This window comes from Uranotaenia lowii, chromosome 3 (assembly GCF_029784155.1).
Source record: "Uranotaenia lowii strain MFRU-FL chromosome 3, ASM2978415v1, whole genome shotgun sequence".
NCBI lineage: Eukaryota > Metazoa > Arthropoda > Insecta > Diptera > Culicidae > Uranotaenia > Uranotaenia lowii.
The window spans coordinates 328,332,101-328,351,407 of NC_073693.1; the positions used below are offsets into that span (position 1 = coordinate 328,332,101).

The following is a 19,307-nucleotide window of genomic DNA, read 5'->3' on the forward strand; positions in this document are numbered from 1 at the left end:
TTTTACCATGAGAGCCGATTAATCATCTTAACATATTGCGGACCAAATACGAGATATCTTGTTTGAGGGATGAATGACATTCAGATGTTAAAATCCTAAAGACCAAATAAATTAAAAAAAAAATTGTATTTTCGCTTGACGCGAAAGCGCTTCACTGAGAAGCATACCTAACTCAATGTGATAATTTTAAATTTGTAGGATTTGGTCCAGTCGTTTCTGAGATAGAGAATGCCATATTTTGGTGTTTTCGGGCTTAGATTTCTTCGCGGTCCTTAACCCTAATCCGCTCTTGAGTGTCAATATTGAAAGTTTGGCGGCTTGTGACTTCATTCTAACAAAAACATCCGAAAAACATGCTTCGGAAAAAAGACAGTAGATTAGCTATAAAGCACTCAAAAATAATTTCACTATGCTGCCAAAAATGCTAAAGTTAGAAGCAATACGTTGCACATAAGGATATATTTTTTGAAATTTAACAAGATCATGACCACAAAAAAATGTTAAAAAAGTGGGGTAAAAACCGTACTTTCCAATCAATGAATCGTGAAAATTGTTCAAGTCTCATCAGATGAATTTTGAAAAAAAGATTGGAAAGTTGACGTAATTTGGCACATTTTTGCATTTTTAGATTGTTAAAATGCGAAACACAAAACTATGAAATTTGTAAAAATCTGTTGAGAATCAAGGGAGATATTTTGGTTGTCAGGAGTGTCAAATTGACACTCCAGGGACTGTAACGGGTAAAAATTTCAGACACGGATCCTCATGGAATGTGTTAAGTACAAATGGCATTTTCTTGCAACGTGATAAAAAGGTAAAAATATATTCTCGAAAAATAAGATGCATGATCTGGAAAACAAATTGAGTAGTTTTTCAACGCATCTTCACCTTTTTTGCTGTCGCTTCAACATACAGTGACCGGCACAAATAAAAATCCACCCAGGCATCGTTTTAATCTTAAAATGCCAATATTTGCTGTTTCTCAAAATGAAAAATACAATAACTTCATTAAAAAAACTGGTAATTTCATGATCATTTTTAAATTTAATTTTTTTTTTCTCAACTCAGTCGCAATAATTTTACTGAACTGCATACTTTACGGGTAAGACAAAAAAAATCTCTTGTTTTATTTGATAAAAATAAAACAAACAATAAAAAAATGATACAAACCAAATAGATGACCTTTATTGGCCTTAATGATTCACTGACCGGGGGTGGGGGGTCCCGAATATGATTAAAAATAAATATGATGACGTTCAAAATAAACATAAGTTGATTCAACAATATCTTTAGTTGAACGGCTGAAATTTACTACTACAGACCCCGTTCGTTTTTGGCAACATTCGATTTTGGCAACATTCGATTTTGGCAACATTCGATTTTGGCAACATCCGATTTTGGCACATGTGCCAAAATCGAACGGTTTTTAGAAACGACATTACCTTTTAGTTTTCTTTATAACTAGACCAATATAATTAAGACAAACATCAAAAATACGTTTTTACGTTCATAAATGGTGATGGAATACAACAACAAAAACAAAAGTTTTTTTTTTAAATTATAAAGTACTCAAAAATTACAAAAAGATGAAAAATTTTAAAAAATCAAAAACAAATACAAACAAAAGACTAAAAATAACAAAATCACTTAAAAATGATGAAGAATGTCAAAAACAGCAGAAATGACAAAAAAAAACAAAGATTATAAGCAAAACAAAAGTAGTACAAAACGCATCAAAAACATGAGAAAAAAACTATTAAAAAATTTAAAAATGGCCGGAAATTGACTAAAAATAACGTTTATGATAATAAAAATAGTTATTTTGTAAAAATAAGAGAAAAAAAATTTCAGAAAAAACCGTTCGATTTTGGCAACATTCGATTTTGGCAACACAAAATGTTCGGGCATGTTGCCAAAAACGAACGGGGTCTGTATATTTATTGTTAAATGCACAACATCAATCATACGATTATAGTAGAATCTTTTATATTTAAAGTTGAATGTGTAAAATCAATCATACAACTATAGTTGATTCTATTAAATGTATTGTTGAACGCAAAGTATCAATCAGATAATCTTAATAAACCGATTTTCTAAACTCAAATTTATTCTCGTTGATTTGATAAGCATTTTCATAGAACATACTTGGTCTCTTAAGAAATCTTAGTTCCTCAGTATGTTGGAATGATGATATCCGCAAATGCGCATATCCAATGATCATCTGCGCTTCGGGATTGAATCGAACACATCGAACACCTTTGGAAGCAGCGTTGCCAGATTGAAAACCGCTCAAGTCCGTAGATTTGACGAAAATCGAAAAACATACTGATTTCGGCAAAATAAAACTTGATGACCTTTTTTTTTTGGTCGTCAGGTAGAATTGTCATTTATCCGCAGAATACCTTGAATTTATGCGATTATCCGTAGAAAATCCGTAGGAAATGCTGAAAATCCGTAGATTTCGAGCATCGATCCGTAGCTCCGTAGAAATGCTGAAAATCCGTAGAACTACGGAGAAATCCGTAGATCTGGCAAGGCTGTTTGGAAGGAAAGTTAAAAATGTTTCCAGTGCTGCCAAAATAAAACAAAAATATAGCAAACCAATAAGTCAAACTACCAACGTTTTATCAAAAAGGTAGTCGATAGATATTCTTACAAATCGATAATTAGAAATTGCATTGCTGTTTTGTTTTTGTTTGCAATTCTTATTTGTCAGCGTTTTAACGACGCTATTTTGTGTTATTTTCACATTGAAGGCAGGGAGGAAATGACACAAGTTTCTATGAAACAGCACCTCTTTCCCTACCAGAGAAAATAACTGTTGCTGCTGATGATGGTTCTTCTTGTTGCTGTTCTTCTTCCGGCGATGATGATTCTGTAATGAGATCATACGATCTAGAAATGATATTGGTTTGTATCATACTAGTATTAAAATTTGTTGGTTTTATTTTATGACTCAGTGATTATGGATGACACCACAAAAACCAGTCGATTTTTTATCCGATCTTGGTGGATTGCCCCATCATATCGTTGTTAGAACGTAGACTACCCGAGGATCGCACTATAAAAATAGAAACATAAATGTTTTGCTCGCTGGATTGATTCTAGCGATGCATAAGAATCAAACTTTCTATAAGAACCTTTTATCATTAAGTAGTTTTTTTTCAAGATATGTTTATGCTACCCCAACTTCATATAGGAATCGGTTTACTTTTTGGTTCGTAAGAAAGTTCTCTTGACGACTGGTAACCGGGTGACTGAGATAAAGAGAGAAGTTACGTCAATGATCACACAAGTTATGCAGTCAATGACGTGCCATGCCAATTGTGATAAATTGTGGCCAATTGTGCGGGAAAATGAGTAAATTCTAGTTAAAATGAGAGAAACCAGTCCAGTGCTCAAAGAGAGAGGAAGAGAAAATGTGCGAATTGTTGCAAATTGTGAAGCAGTTGTTGAACTTTGGTTACTACCATTCCAAATGCAAAAAATTCCCCGCTGCCAACACGAACGATAGGTTCGGTTGCTGGCTCCGCTCGAATGTCCCAAAGATAGCCAAGTTTTATAAACTCCTTAAAAACATAGTAAAAACGCTAATAAATGTTTAATGACTCCTCTCCAGGAGGTTTTTCGAAAACAAAATAAAAATAATTTATAAAACCTTCAACTTTTGAAAGGGTTTCGATTAGATTTAGTTATACCAGCAACCCTTGTTAGTTTACGGCGTATCGGCCTTTCGTTCGAACGGAAACTTTCGAATTTGAAAACGGTATTCTCGTTTTCGTACGAGAATGATGAATGCGATACTTTCGATAGTGGTGTTACCAGAGGTGGTATGAAAAAAGCTAGCAATTGCTTTTGCTAAACTAAATCGAGCAGTCGAGCAGTCGCTTAAAGCAATTGCTTCGGTTGATATGAATAAAGTTTTTTTTGACAGCTGTTTTCTCTGTCAGGAGCTTTTACTTTTAGAACAAGCTAATTTGGTATGAATAAAGCCCAAATCTGAAGTAATCGCTCGACAAATCTCCTAGCAATTGCTTTATTTTCTAAGCATGCTCGGTAGCAGACTTTTCCAATAAAAAAATCTTTAGCAATGTCATGAATTTATTAAATTAGCAATATTACACTTCAATACAATTCAAAAAGGCATTTTCAACATGGATAAAGAAAAGTCGGAGTGATAATCCAGCTAATTTTTCATATTCCTGTCGTTGTATGAAATAATTCGTCTAAGATGAAACAAAACAAATCAATCAGTAAATATTCTAAATTAAAAATTCCAGCTATAGTGGAAAAAGTTCCAATCAGCTTGATGTTGGAAGAAAATTGTAATAATTAAAACATAATTCAAACTTCCATATTTATATAATTTTTTTATAATTCTAAGATTAAAAAAAAATTAAATTAAGATGCGCGCCTATTGCCTATTTTTTATACACCGGATTATTCCGATCCGAACACGTGTGGGAGAGCTATGATAAATGCTAAAGTTAGGCCATTTGTTGTTTAACTATATTCGAATATGTATTCATTTTTCTTTAAACATCAACATACGCGCACGCATTAACCAAAAACTGTCCGGTCCATCCGCACCGTCGACTTCATGGCTATTTTAGCCGGACTTTTAAATTTTCTGATCGTCTTCTTTAATTTAACTTTAGAAAACTTCAGATTCTGCTGGTTGGATAGCTCTATTTTTTGAAGCAAAAGCTATGTTCTAAGACTTTAGTACACATCCGCTAAGCAAATGTTTATTCATACCAAACTAAGCAAATGCTTTGGGCTTTTGCTTTGCTTGATTTCGAGCTAAGTAAAAGCTGCCGAAGCAATTGCTAAACCTTATTCATACCACTACAGATCAACTTCGAAATTTCAGAGCAGCAAGCTGCGTCTAAATGACATTTGTTGTTATACTTATTTCGAGTTTTCGGCCGTGAAAATTTATTTGTCGGTCAGCGGCGGAAAATATTTGAGAAAAAATGGTTGTAGGTCTTGTGCCGAGGGGCTGATTCCAGCAGCTGATGTGGGCATTCGAATCTCCAGATGCAGTTCAACAACATCGAATCGGTTTAAGATGTTTCCTAGATGTTCCCAGATCTTAGGTCGTTTCCGGTCGGAAGAAGCTGTTCTGAATGCCAATCGGTGGTGGTGGTTAAAATGTTGCTGCTGCTGCAGCCGATGCTTAAATTCTAATTCGTCGTGAGGAAGCAGGAAGATTTGAAAGACAACCTGTTTTTTCGCTGAAAGGATAGTTTAAGGCTCGAAACGTTGGAAACGTTAGTCGGTTTTGCTAAAAACAAGACTGCAAGCCGAAAAAACGTTCCGAAAAAACATATTTCCAGTCGAATGAAAATTATGTCGAAATTGTCCTATTTCGCTTCTCGGCCTAAAGGCTAAGATCAAAGTGTTGTCGTATTTCGTCAACCCAAATCAAGCAGCTTCTGTCAACAAAGATTCCGGAAACTGTATGATTCAATATTTTGCAAAAGTTCTGGGTGCATTATCATGGACGATGAAACGTATGTGAAATTTGGCTATATTGTAGCCCAGCCACAATACTTCACTGTACGCAAGGACAAGGATATCCCCGAAACAGAGAAGGCCTTTTTCACTGAAAAATTACGCCAAAGACACACTACGGTGCCAAAACATGAATCCGCCAAATTGCCCCGAGGCGCGGCCAATCGAAACTCTTTGGGCTTTGACCAAAGCAAAGCTACGAAAATACATAAAACCAGCGATGACATCGGAAAATTTAAAAAGGATTGGTCAAACGTGGTGAAAATGGTGGGTAATGCAACTGTTCAGATGCTTATGAGTCATGTTCGATGAAAAATGCGAAGTCTGGCTTATGATTAAAGAAAAAGGTCGAAGAAAAAAAATAATTTATAAAACCTTCAACTTTTGCAATCGAAAGATTCCCTTTAATTCAACCACGATTGCTTTGATTCAAAAGAATTATTCAATCAAGGGCCCACAACACATATTAAACTGGAATGGATTGCTAGCAGTACAGCCTATTTGTCAGCAAAAAAGGTAGTCGAGGTTTTTCCTGATACAAAGTGCTTGTTAAATGTGTCGTTTTTCATACATTTTGTACCTTATCGAATCAAATACACAGTATCAATTACACACACGTGAAAATTTATGTTTCGATTGGAAAGCTTCTGTTTCCCCCGGTGGGAAAAACTGCTTAAATCCAAATCTTGTGGCTTCTTCTTCTTGTTTTGTCTTCTTCTTCATCATAAATCTGAATCTGATTCATGGCTGGGATCCTGTCCTGATCGAGAGAGGACCATGCACACGGGACCCAGAGTGCATTGAGATCGAGCAGAATCTCAACATCTCCGATGTCCCCTGGCTTAATTGAAATGGGACTATGGGTCAAAACCGTGTCGTGGAGGTTAAAAACCAGTTAACATTGTAAGGAAACAGACTACCCAGAATACTTTCAGTAACGGTGCATCAGTTATTTCCAATTAATTGAAACTAAGGTTTAGCGATTGTTATGTAGGAAAATAAGAAGAAAAATCTCGGATATTTGGATTTATAATCACACTAAAATCCCTTCCATAATCTGTGGTGTCATCCACGATGATATTGATCAACCAGTAGCACTATCCTCTGCCGAGGTTTGACTTTTTTAGATTTGTTTCTTTCAAACTGTTATGTCGCACAAATTACTTAACGCATTTCGGTTAAACTGCACTGAGAGATTCTTAAAATAAAATGAAAGAGAATTTGTAATAATTTGAAAAAAAAACAGAGGAATTAAAGGTTATGTGAGTTATTAGCCTTCAGTCGAAAACTTCAATTTCTCCAAAATCAGACTTGAAATATACTTTGAAGGTATTTAAAAAAAAAGATTGATCTTCATCTATAATTCTTTTCTTTTTCATATTTCCCTATTTCCTGTGCTCTTCAAAAAGTGATAAAGTTTTGTAGATCTAAGCAAACAATTGTACACATACAAAACGAGTTTGGCTTCTTAAAGCCTCAAGGTATGAGCCGTTTCAAATAAAGAAATTACAAAAAAAAGTATATAAAAACGACAAGAAAAATGTGGTCCTACCTAAGTTTTGGTGGTTCCTGAGTTTTTCATTGCTTAACATATTGGAAAACATTTTTTAAAGCGTTAAAAATGAAAACTTGGTGATGGTTTAGAGAAGAAATTTATAGTTTAGAGTAGGCAGCGTAGAATAGTAAGCGATCATGAGACTTTAGTTAGACCATCATTCACTGCATTAAATCCACTTCGGATGAATATCGACAGATTGCATTACAAGATAATGAACCATCATGATACCAGTTGGAGGAAGGACTAGAAGTTAAGGAATGACCTCTTTATTCACTTTATTTCCAAATCAAACAAATAACTTAAATTGAATTAGTTATTATAACTTTTGATATTTGCGTCCAAAAACAAAGCAAATTTAATCAAAATCATCATGAACGGAAGTTCAAGTTCAAGGTGCCTTAAACACCGCTGATCCGTTTGGATGAAAACAAATGTTTCAAGTGTTTTTATCCGGCCCGAATTTAAAGAGACTGTAAACAAAGAGGCGCCGTCTGACCCTTTTCAAAATAATGAGCTTGCTGTAGGGCTGCCTTTAAGACTGCTTGGTTCGGTTCGATTGGAATGACACTGACAGAAAATAAAAAATTCGCTCGTTAGCCCGAATGAGTGCGAGAAAAATTTTGGTAACCATACCCAAGCATGTACACGTTTGTAATTAGCATTAAAATATTTAAAATAAAAAAGATAGCTCTCACCAAGTTACAGGACTCCATATTCAGCTGCTGTTTAACCCTTGGGCTGAAAACCACATCTGGGTCTGGGTTCAATGTTGTTAGGAGATGGCTTGAAGGTTGTCCAAGTTCTTCCAAACTCAAAGCTTATTGGTCATCACCGGACCAAAGTTGTTGTAGGTAGTGCACGCCTGTAAACATTTTTGTGTTTGAAAAACAGAGAACAAAAAAAGAAAATAAAAATAGGATATTAGTTCATATCTATTATATAAAATTCTCTTGTAACGGTGTTTGTAGTACTACTCCTCCGAAATGACCCAAACGATTCGAATGAAATTATTTTTAGAATATTCTGTAGCCATGCGAATCGGTTTATATCGAATAAAAACAACACAAAGTCGCATCAGTTGTCCGTAATAATTAAATTTGTAGTTTTTTGAATGAAATAAAAGTCATGGCTTCTATTTTTTTGAGATTTTTTTTTCCTTTGGGCGGTTTGTTTTTCGTCTCCAAGGTCGAGGCGTCGCGACCTGACGTCGTTAGAAGATTGTAACCATGGCATAGCATACTGATCAGTGAGAATATTTTGGCGCGTATTTCTCAACCAAACATATTTTCAATGGAAGGGGTGGCGATATGAAGCCTTGATGTGATTTTTTTGTTCTTGATTCCTAGCCCATTTCTACAGCACATGGTTATGAATGACGCCAATATGTAACTCAGGTTGACATTTTACTGATCGAATAAAATATATAATATTCGTTTTGCCAAAATCTGAAATTGAAAAGTCGGGCATCCATTTTTAGAGATTTTCTTTTCTTCGAGGGGTTTGTTTTTCGTCTGCTTGGGCGAGGCGTCGCTAGCAAACGTCGTTACAAGATAAAAGTAACCAAAGCAAACTGTTCATTGATCGCTGGAAAAATTTAAAAATTAGGCGCCTATTTCTCAACCAAGTACCTATATTTCTTATGCACGTGGGGGCGATATGCAACCTAGATGTGTTTTTTTTTTACTTGCTTATTTTATTTGTACACAGCACATGGTAATAAATGACGCCTAGATGTGACACGGATTGATATTTTATCGATCGAATCAAAACCATATAAACGATTTCAATTATCAAAACCATTTTTAATTCGTGTTAATTTTAGTAGTAAATTGTTGCCAAAAAATATGAACTTGGTAAAGATAAATATGGAATAATGTTATGACACTTTGAGAACGTTAGAAAATAAGAAATTGGGAAGCTTTACATTCAATTTCGTATAATCCAATACGTCTAGAATGCTAGACAAATTAACTGAACAAGAGTCTATTCTCTTCTAATTTGTTTAATTATAGAGGATTTTAACCAACTTGGCCATTCGTCCTCTCAACAAGAGTCTGTTCTTTGAAATAGATTAGATAGAATTGAAGTTTTAAAAGGCCGAATGAACTATTTGATTTTTTGCAAACGTAAATTGAAGTTATCAATAAAATAATCTACTTTTTAATAAAAAAAGTGAGGATATGCATTTTCCGGAAGAATTTCTAACAATCATCTATCAAACTAATTAAGCAAACTATCAACTTTTATAAAAAATGTATACATTATTTCTTCATCTAAAAATTGTTGGGCCCAAAAAAAATTTTGATTAAATAAACTTAACTTTTTTTTAAAAATCATTCACCAAAACTGTGTACACGTTTACTGTTTGTTTACACACAATTCAAGTGCAAACTTAACATGAAAAGTGTGTTTTTGTTTTACATATTTTGGCTATATCGAAGAGACTTTTGATTCACTTTTTTGTTGAAAAGTTTTTTTGTGATTGATATTCCAGGGGCAGCAGATTTTTATGATGAACTTTTAATATGATCTGATAGTGTTAAAAATAATATTAATTCCTGTAATTTCTTAGGTGGAATAAGTGAAAACGCGCAATTTAGCTATGAAACATCTACAATTTAAGATTTTATCTTCAAAATGGCCAGAAAGGATATCACGAGTGTTGAATCTGAAGCTGATATTCAAAATTATTATAAAGGTCTTTGTAAATCAAGGTCTTTTGGTTGAACAACATTCAGTGAAATTGAAATACCAAGCATTAATTTATTCCGGAGAAAAACTTAGGATATAGCAATGAAAGTTGATAAAACAGACAAACAAGAACAAGTATTAAATTAATTTTAAAGTCTTTTCACTGACGCATCTAAAAAGACCTATGTGTTTTCACTTGCCCCAATAAATGGGACAAATATATACTTCGATATTTCTTTTTGTCAACATAACTAATATTTTTTTTGAAAATATTACTTTTTCCAGAGCATATGAAAGTTGAACTGTGGTGATATTCGTTAGGATTCGACCGGTGTTTCATTTTTGAAAATTAAGATTTAAAGTAAAAAAGACACATAATTTTTATTAAGGTTTTGTTTATATGATAATTTCCAGGAAATAAAATGAACTCATGAAACCATCGTAGCCTGAACAGATTATTTATTTTCAATCTATTAAATTTAAAAAAAAATCTGCTTATCAATTAAATGTTATTAAATATTAAAAATATAACGTAGTCCTAAATGAAATCGCAGATCACCACCAACAATGTTCAGGAAATTTAGAAATCAGACCTGCTTGAATTAAAATCTTTAAAATAATGGGTGAATATATCTAAACATATGTTTTCCTCTTTTCAAAACCAATCGTTTTTTTGATTCATTGGGTTAAAGTTCAAAGGAATTAATTTACATTTTTTGCTTGAATAATAAAAAAAAAAAAGGAATTAGCAATACACAAAATCAACAGATTTAATGCCTTGACAAGTGCTGTTGGGAACACTTTAAGTTGAAATGTGTAAAGTCTATAACTTAAGTATCAGGCAAAACTTTTTGGAAACGATTTGGTGAAAATATGGATTTTAAATCAAACTGCTTCGAAGCATGAGAATGGTGAATAATAAGCTGTTTGAAAATGGTTAGTAAAAAATCTTTTCTTATGTGTTTCATTTCTACAGCTCTAAAAAATACACCATCCAAAGCATATTGGGAGCTGAAAGCGTTGCGTTAGGCAAAATATTCGGCAAATACTCCAAAAATTGTCCCGATATTAAAAACAATATAACAACATAATAAATCTACTGAATGGCATACAGCAAATGAAACATACATATTATCAACAAACAGTTATTTATTCAACAAGTTACAAAAATTGGATTTTAAAAGACCCGTTGAGTTTAAATTCTTTGGTTTTATTTTGATAGAATTGAGCGGGTTGATTCGAGTAAAGGGAAAGAAGGGAAATGTAAAGAAAACTAGGAAAAATAGAAAATGGACGCCAAATTGAACATGGTAAGACGAAGTTTACCGGGTCTGCTAGTCTTCTATATAAATATAACAAGCAGCCTAGGTCAAACTAATAATAAATCAGCTCAAACAAATCGTAGAAGTAAGCTAAATTATACCTATCAAAACATTACAGAACCATGCAATTTGATAGACTGCAGTGGACATCTACTAGATTTATTAGATTACACATATCTTCTTTTTGAAATAATCCACCAAGACTGTCTCTTTTCCTTTGAACTTTTACAACTAGATATAAAAAGTGAATGGTCGTTTTAAGTTGTGAGATATCACACTTCGAAAGACAGAACATAAAAAAAGGAAAATTTTCTTAGAATTATTGTATTTTAATATCGGCAGATATAGTGAGATTTGCTCTAACTGTTTTTTTTTAAATCTGATTGCTCCTAACTGTGATTTGAAAGTTTGAAGAAAAAAAAGCAAAGCAGTAAAAAAAGTAGTCGAAATTTTTCGCACAGATACTTCTGCTTTTCCAGGACATTTTTGGATTGGCTGGAAAGCAGTGGGATCAGAACGTTTGCGTCCATCGGGGGTTTTGTAAGGAAGGATTTCCTCCCTCACCGTCCCCCAATTTGTACCAAACGTTCCCGATTTATGCAGTAGCGCGATTAATTTAATTTGCTGTTACTTGTGCTGTTGGTTTTCCTCGAGGTTGGGGACCGGCCAAGAGCGTACGCTCTCGTTGGTAGTGTGGTGGGAAGATTTCGTAACGATCGCCGGGAGTTGCCCCCCCAAACGATTGTCACAGAAGGTGTCTCCCCAACTACACACTTTTGTTCGTGATACCCTCACGATGCTGGAGCGAACAGGGGGAGTTGTTTACACCAGTTATGGGGGAGGGGGGTTTTGACCTTCCTTTGGTAACAGTATGTTTGCAGACACAATACCACAAGCATGGAAGGGATTATTTGTACTGGAAAATGAAGCCATTAGATCAAGTGCGAAATCAGACTACTCAACGATATTTTGTCATGTTTTATTCTTCTAACATGACAAAAAAAAATCACTTCTAGCGATGTATAAAGGATAAGAGATGAGTCCATCAGAATGGATGACTCGGGAAAAAAAAGATGCATACAGGATGTCGATTTTTTTTAATCTCTAGTTTAATTTTTTTTCGGAAATTCTCAACCTATTGGTTCTGATTTATGTCCAAAAGAACTGATTCAAATAAGAAAGTTTGTGCTTTTAATGGGTGAATTTGATCGATGTAGGGAGGAATCATCCCATAGGATGAAAATCACCAGAAAAAAAAGATCTGATCGGTTTGTGCTATGACAAATTTTAAAGATTGATACAATCATTGGCATTTGAAAAAATCGGATTTAAAAAAAATATCAATACAACTTACAATTTTCATTTTTATGTACACAATTGGCGTTAGGATTTCAACCTACTTAGTGCTGGCATATTGTCCACAAACAGTTTAAAATCGTGCTTTGTAGCATTCACACAAAACACCTTCATTGGTACGGGAAAACAAATTTAACTTATTGGTCGCGTCGATCCGAGTTGAAGCGATTATTTTGACTGTTCCTGTATGGTTCATGACGATGGTACGGTCGATTATTTCGTCTGTGCTCTGAATTTTCGCGAACATTATCGTACCTTCTACCACCTCCACCTTGATCGTGGTATCTTCCACCACCACCACGACCTCTTCCTCCGTAATATCCCCGGCCGCCTCGACCACCACCTCCACGACCTCCTCCGCCTCGGCCACCATCGTGCCCTCTAAACGCATTCCAATCTTCGACCAACGGCGGGGCTCTACTAGGCTGTTGGCAGATTTTTTGAAATTCACTATCCGATTCGCTGAACCGATTGCCGAACTCCTCTTCACACTCGTTCAAAAATATTTGATCTTCCTCCGATAGGATATAAATATGTCGCTTGGGGTCCACCATCGTTCTAAGATTTTTGTCGGGGTTCTTGTAATTTAATTTTCTCTCAGTGCTTTCTCACGCATAAGCAGCGAATTAACATCTAAAAGGAAAAAACAAAATTTAATAATTTGATCTTCCAGTGTAATAAATAACACGTTTTATACTCACATCCTTCCGAAATGATATTGTTGTAAATCAACGCATAAAAACCCTTTTCCGAGGGAAAGTACCGATAGAAGGTGGCAGTCTCAATGGGCTCAAACATCCACCCAAGATGAGTACGACACTCCGGACACACGCACAGCTTCCACGCGTACCCCGGGAACCAAGTATGCACCGTATTCCACTGGAAAACATGTGTTAGAATGTTTCTGATAAAACTGCCAAAAATTGCTTCTAAATGAAGTTTTACACGACTTAATTTTATAAATTATGCTGATTTAAAGATTTTTTTTTATAGAAGTGGTTATGGTATCCCTACGGAAGTAAGATCCTATTTAATTAAATTCTGATTTGATTTATGAAATCGAATAGGATATTTTGATTCCCATTCCAGGGCCGTACGAGAACATTTGTAGGGTTCCCATCAATCTAACAAGCTTTGTTTTTGTTTGTTTTTTTCAGTAAATAAAAATATTTGAAAATATTCTAACTTACCGACACTACTTTGGCGCAGTATCCCTGCCGTACTACGACGATCTTGAAGCGTATTCCTAAGGAATTTTGCACTTCCTGAACCGTTACCGGTTTGCCGATTGCAAGCGTATGGTTGCTGAAGCTGAGAGCCAATGGGCTGTGCTTGTCGATTAGGAAATTTGATAAACTGATGTCATGGCCACAGGAACGGCAGATGAAGAAATCTGCAGAAGAAATAAAGGAATCAATCCTCATAAACATTGGCTAGCGCAGTTGACCCTTATATCAAATAGTTGGCAGAAGCAAAACAAATAAAAAAGGAAAATAGATAATCTCCGACATCGTAGCTTTTTTTCCTTTTTTGGTAAGAAAATGTGTCTACCTACCTTCGATGAGTGTTTCCTCTTCTTCCGGTGGGGAAGAGTCCAGTAACGATTCGGTGAATAGTTGAAAAATTAGGAAAACTACCAGCGAAACGTTCATCAAAAGCCGACTTTGGTCACACTTCATAGCTTATTGCAGCCAACTCAGGTAATTCAAACGCATTATCGGTTAAAAAAATAGTCCCATAAGTTTTACTCACTCACTCCTATAGGAAAACTCGAAAAAATATATGTGCATCTCGCTCGAACACATGCCACGATGTAATGTAAACATTACGCTCACTCCTACGGAAAAACCCGTAAACAATTGTCAATCTCGATACGGAGTGTTAGCTTTATCTCGCTTGCGCACATCAAAAATCGTTCAATCGATCTGCACGGTAACCGAAGTTACTCTAATCTGTATAAAAATCCATACAGTTTCGAGAAAAGTGTCTCCACTTAGTTTTAACTTCGGGCGTTTTACGCAGAGCGTGAGCAAAAAGCTTTTATACATTTTGAGCTTTCAGCCAGTTAGTCAATTCTGTATAATTTGACATGGGGATGCCCATGCATTTTCAAAATGTTTATAAAAATGTAAAAATCAATGAAATTTCTCAAAAAATCACAAAAAAAAATTCTGGTGCGTAGAAATATAATCTTTATTTCCAATTAAAATACGACCAGCCAACCCGGTGCCGGAATGAAATTGATAAACGTCCATGTTGCCCAACGTCAATGCCAAAAGGGATCGAAGGATCTGTAAAATGAATTTAATTTTACTCGTTTAAAACAGTACAAATTGTTTTTTTACAACACAAACTGATTATGTATTGTACTGTACAATAGTCAGTTAGTATTGTAAAAAAAAAATTTCTAAAAAAAATAAAATTTTTATTAATAGAACATTTGAAATAACATAGCGCTGTCTATTGAAATTAAAATAACTATTCAAAACATTTACAAAATTCATGGCAATACAAAGCTATATATAAGCGATCTTTGAACGGTAACTAAAACTTTAGGATTGTTCTAGTGTAGCTTTGCAAATTTTTAAAATGTTCATGTTGCACATTGACTGACCTGCTAAATATTATCCCTCCTTGTAACCGGTGTATAGGATCCACATGGAAGGATACAGCGAAATCGAAAGTTATCCAACAGCCAACTCTGATAGAACCAGAATCGTTGGGATTAGTGAAGGCTACCGTCAGAACCAGTTCCTTCTTCCAATTTTTATTTACAGATCGGACGCAAAGGAGTATCGCGGTCTTGGAAAAAAAATAATTAACAGCTTTCTCCGGTAGATTCATAATGCCATCTTGATAGTTGGTTCAAGTATGTTCATTGACATGTGCCTTCTTGATTGTTGAAAAGTTGTTCCGGTGTAACTCGTTCTGTACCTTCTGGGTGACAATCTCAGTTATGAACTAAGACCAAACATTCAATAAGACCAACCAAATTCTTGAACGATAACCAAGGAGCTTACACTTTCTTTCATCCCATTTAATTTTTCTTAAATTTTCATTCGGGTTCCGGGCACTGGTTGGTATCTTCAAACGTTTTTGCTGCAATTCGAAAAAACAAACCTGAATAAATGAAAGCAAAAAAACATCAAGCGTCTTACCTTGTTTTATGCTTCTACTAGCTTTTCACCCCGGTTTCTAACAGCTTTTTAATTTCATTTGGCAGCTCCAGCAGAAACCGCATCCATTACTGACAGTAGGTCGGATCCTTTCGGTGCTATAAGTGAAATAGTAGCCAATCCCATCGGAAATCATTTTCAAAGATTTTGACGACTGTTGGCACATTTAGTTCGCTCTTTGGCCAGAAATCAATATGCGGATGGCACTCGGAAACGCCGGAAAGCTACTTTGCAGACTTTGTTTTCCATCAAAGGGCGTTGATATCTGATGGTTTTCCTAAACAGGAGAAATCGAATATTTAGAGACCAGTTGTAGTCAGAAATTTGATAATCTAGGCACTTACCAACATATGAATATCCGGTACATACACGGATCAGCTGCTTATCGACGTTACTCCTAGCCCCACCTTTGGGCCGCCCTATTTAGAATAAAAAATAGATGGTTGTGGGGCTTTCTTTCAGAACCCATCGGATCACGATTGTTGGCATTCACCCTATAATCGAACAATTAGATACAAGAATAATCGTTAGATGTTGAGAAACGTACCTTTTACGAGCAAAAAATTAAGATTCCAACATAAAAACGCTGTAAAATAAAATCCATCACAACACACGCGGTTTTTTTTCTGTTGTCATTTCCCCAAAAAAAGCTCACAATTAGCTTTGAACATCCCTTTTCAACAGATTCCAACAACAGCAAACTTTTTATACAGAGCTGAATAATCGAATTTTAGTTCGCATATGTATATTGGCAACCCAAAACAACTCAAAATTGAATTGGGGATATTCAAATTTTGAGCAACAACCGACTAGTTATTTTGAAGGTGTAATCCAGGGAGGTGGCAATCTAGTTCTTCTTTCGAACAAGAATCTACTTCTTTTTTTCTATCCATCGGGAGAGACGTTTATGGTGTTTTCCTCTCAAAGCAGTACAAAGTCTCAAAAGTCAAAATTTCAACCAATAAGGAATCAGAATGATTGATGTGTTAAAGTGCTATCAACCATACTTCTCTAGCATTTGACATTTAGTTCGGGTCCTTGACAGCAAAATGTCAGGTTTGTTATGGGCCCACAAAATCGTGGGTCCGTAATTTTGATGGTTGTCAAATTCAATGACAAAGGATAGGGATGCCATCTCCCTGGTGTAATCACAACACATTTTATGAATAGCTCAGTTTTTCCGTGTGTCAAATTTTTCTGTTACACGCTACAACTTTTTCAATCACCGTTAATTAAAATTTAATCATTTCTTAATTTCATGCACTTGAACAAAAATTAATGTTATTCTTACGTGAAGAGTCACCAGCGCCTAAATTTTCTGGTTATGGAACTAGCACTGACCATACTGACTGGACACTCGATTTCGTTTGTTGGATAATTCTTCTAACAGTACGCAAGATTGATCCCAGTGTGCGCATCGATCGATTTGAAGAAATGTTATCCCAGTTAGAAAGTGCCACCCAACTTTCGATAAAAACCAGGCAATTCAAATCGGACTAAACAGGTACATTTTTCCTACAGGGCATTTTTTCCGGAAAATGGTAGGTTCGCCACCTGCCGTCGGTATTGCGAACCTGCTAAATTTGACGAAAAAAATTAGCCAGAAATTGGTCGAATTTTTGTTCTAAGTGTCTTGTCAGTATGATCAGTGGAACTAGTCTCGGAACTCAACGATTTTCCTTTATTATATTCCGTAGTTTTCTAATATCTTCAATAGTTTTTCATTTTCGGGCATTTTTGACGGCTTTGTTTCAAGATTTAAACGAAGCGTGAATCAATTTTTGATAGATTCCACCATGTTACAAAGCCGATATGGGTCGCTTTTTTGAGTTATGGAAAAAATAAAATTTTTAATTTTTACCCGAGGTGTACCGCGACCTTAATGCTGGGCTGATGGGAGATAACAATTCGGTCCTTGTATTTTTTTTTACTTTTCGGCCAAAAATCAGCATTCGCAATCGTTTAAATTAAAACTTTCGATGCTGTATTTCATACATTGTCGCTGAATCCCTAAAACGGAGTTTTCGCCAACATATTTCAAGTGTTGGAACCATACAAAAGAAAGGGTGCTCGATATCCGTTTAATGAATTTTTCATCGTCGCTGGTTGGAAAGGTTCCAATCACCAGCGCGAAAACTTCAGATTTCAACTGCATTCACAATATTGTCAATAACTTGACGAGGTCGATTCATGTGTCTCACTTATACAAGAATTGGACCAACAAAATTAGATTGAAAAAACTGGCAATCCTACTCGTGTTCCATTTACTGTCAGCCGGTTTAGATCTGCGTCAAATAGAGTCCTTAGAGCATCTGTATCCGTGGTCCAAACAGCCAGTTTAGACCCAAATTCCGACCCAAGCAACCGCATCCGTGTCCCATTATACCAGTTTAAACTCAACATTTTTTAGAACCGGTATTATAAGAATTGATCCAAAACTGATGAGATTTGGATCGAAATTGACGCAGTTCTAATCCGTTTGACAGTTAATGAAACACGAGTGGGGTTGCCAGTTTTTACACTGGATTGGATCTTATTTTTATTGGTTCAATTCTTGTATAAATTAGACCCAAGAATAGACCAAACAGCCGGTTTAGACCCAAATTCCGACCCAAGTAACCTCACTGGTGATCAATTAAACCAGTTTCAACTAAACTTTGTTTAGAGCTGGTATAAGAGCACCTGTATCCGTGGTCCAAACAGCCGGTTTAGACCCAAATTCCGACCCGAGCAACCGTACTGGTGATCCATTATACCAGTTTCAACACAACTTTTTTTAGAGCTGGTATAAGGATTGATCCAAAACTGATGAGATTTGGATCCAATTTGACGCAGTTCTAAACCGTTTGACAGTTAATGGAACACGAGTGCAGTTGCCAGTTTTTTCATTGGATCGGATCTAATTTCTTTGGTTCAATTCTTGTATAAATTAGACCCAAGAATAGACCACGAATACAGATGCCCTTATGTCATCAGTTTTGGACCAATCTTATACCAGTTCTAAAAAAAGTTGAGTTGAAACTAATATAATGGACACACACATGGGAAAACTATATAGAAAGGTGATCAAAATTATTTACCTCAAAACGAAGCGTTTTAGACCCATAGTGTCTTCGGGACGTTTTATCTACGTTAAATTACTTTAAAATGAGCTTTTGATAAAAATTGTCTATCATCTACTCAGCAGTGAGATTGAAGCATTATTTTCATTTCATTTTAGAGCAATTGTCTTCGACAAGTTCTTAGATTGTTAAAAAATGTAGCAATTTTGTTGAAGACTTCAACATCGTAGAAGCTAACCCAAAAAAGTTAAAAGAGTTCAAAATAAAAAAAACATGGTTTTATTCCAAATTAAAAAAAAACTAGAAAAAATAGCTGTTTCGAGAACACCGAATTTTTAAAGTATGTGTGCTTTCGGTTAATTTTTTGGTTGCTTTAAAATCAGTCAAATTTTATCTTGACTTTGTAGCTTTAAAATTGATTAAAGTTAGCGATTTCACTTGACTTGAAACAACGATTTGATTAGTTTTCATCTACGAACGTTAAAATTTGAAGAAAAAATGATAGAAAACGAATGCATTGAACTGCGCATTAAATACATTTCACAGGTTAAAGATAATCAATTAAAAAGATCTTGATTGATGCTATCTTAACATTTTACAGCGTCAGATGTTGTATAAACTGATT

The 19,307-nt window shown here is 35.1% G+C and overlaps 1 protein-coding gene across 1 annotated transcript; it reads right to left on the bottom strand.

Moving 5' to 3' along the window:
* Positions 1-12,438: 12,438 nt before the first annotated feature.
* LOC129758520 (uncharacterized) lies at positions 12,439-14,163 on the bottom strand. Its single transcript, XM_055756035.1, has 4 exons — positions 14,000-14,163; positions 13,635-13,837; positions 13,146-13,323; positions 12,439-13,077 (listed from the first exon to the last, which is right to left on the bottom strand). Exons 1-4 carry the CDS (start codon positions 14,121-14,123, stop codon positions 13,031-13,033), a joined length of 552 nt encoding a protein of 183 aa, XP_055612010.1. The 5' UTR covers positions 14,124-14,163; the 3' UTR covers positions 12,439-13,030.
* Between the last annotated feature and the right edge of the window lie 5,144 nt (positions 14,164-19,307).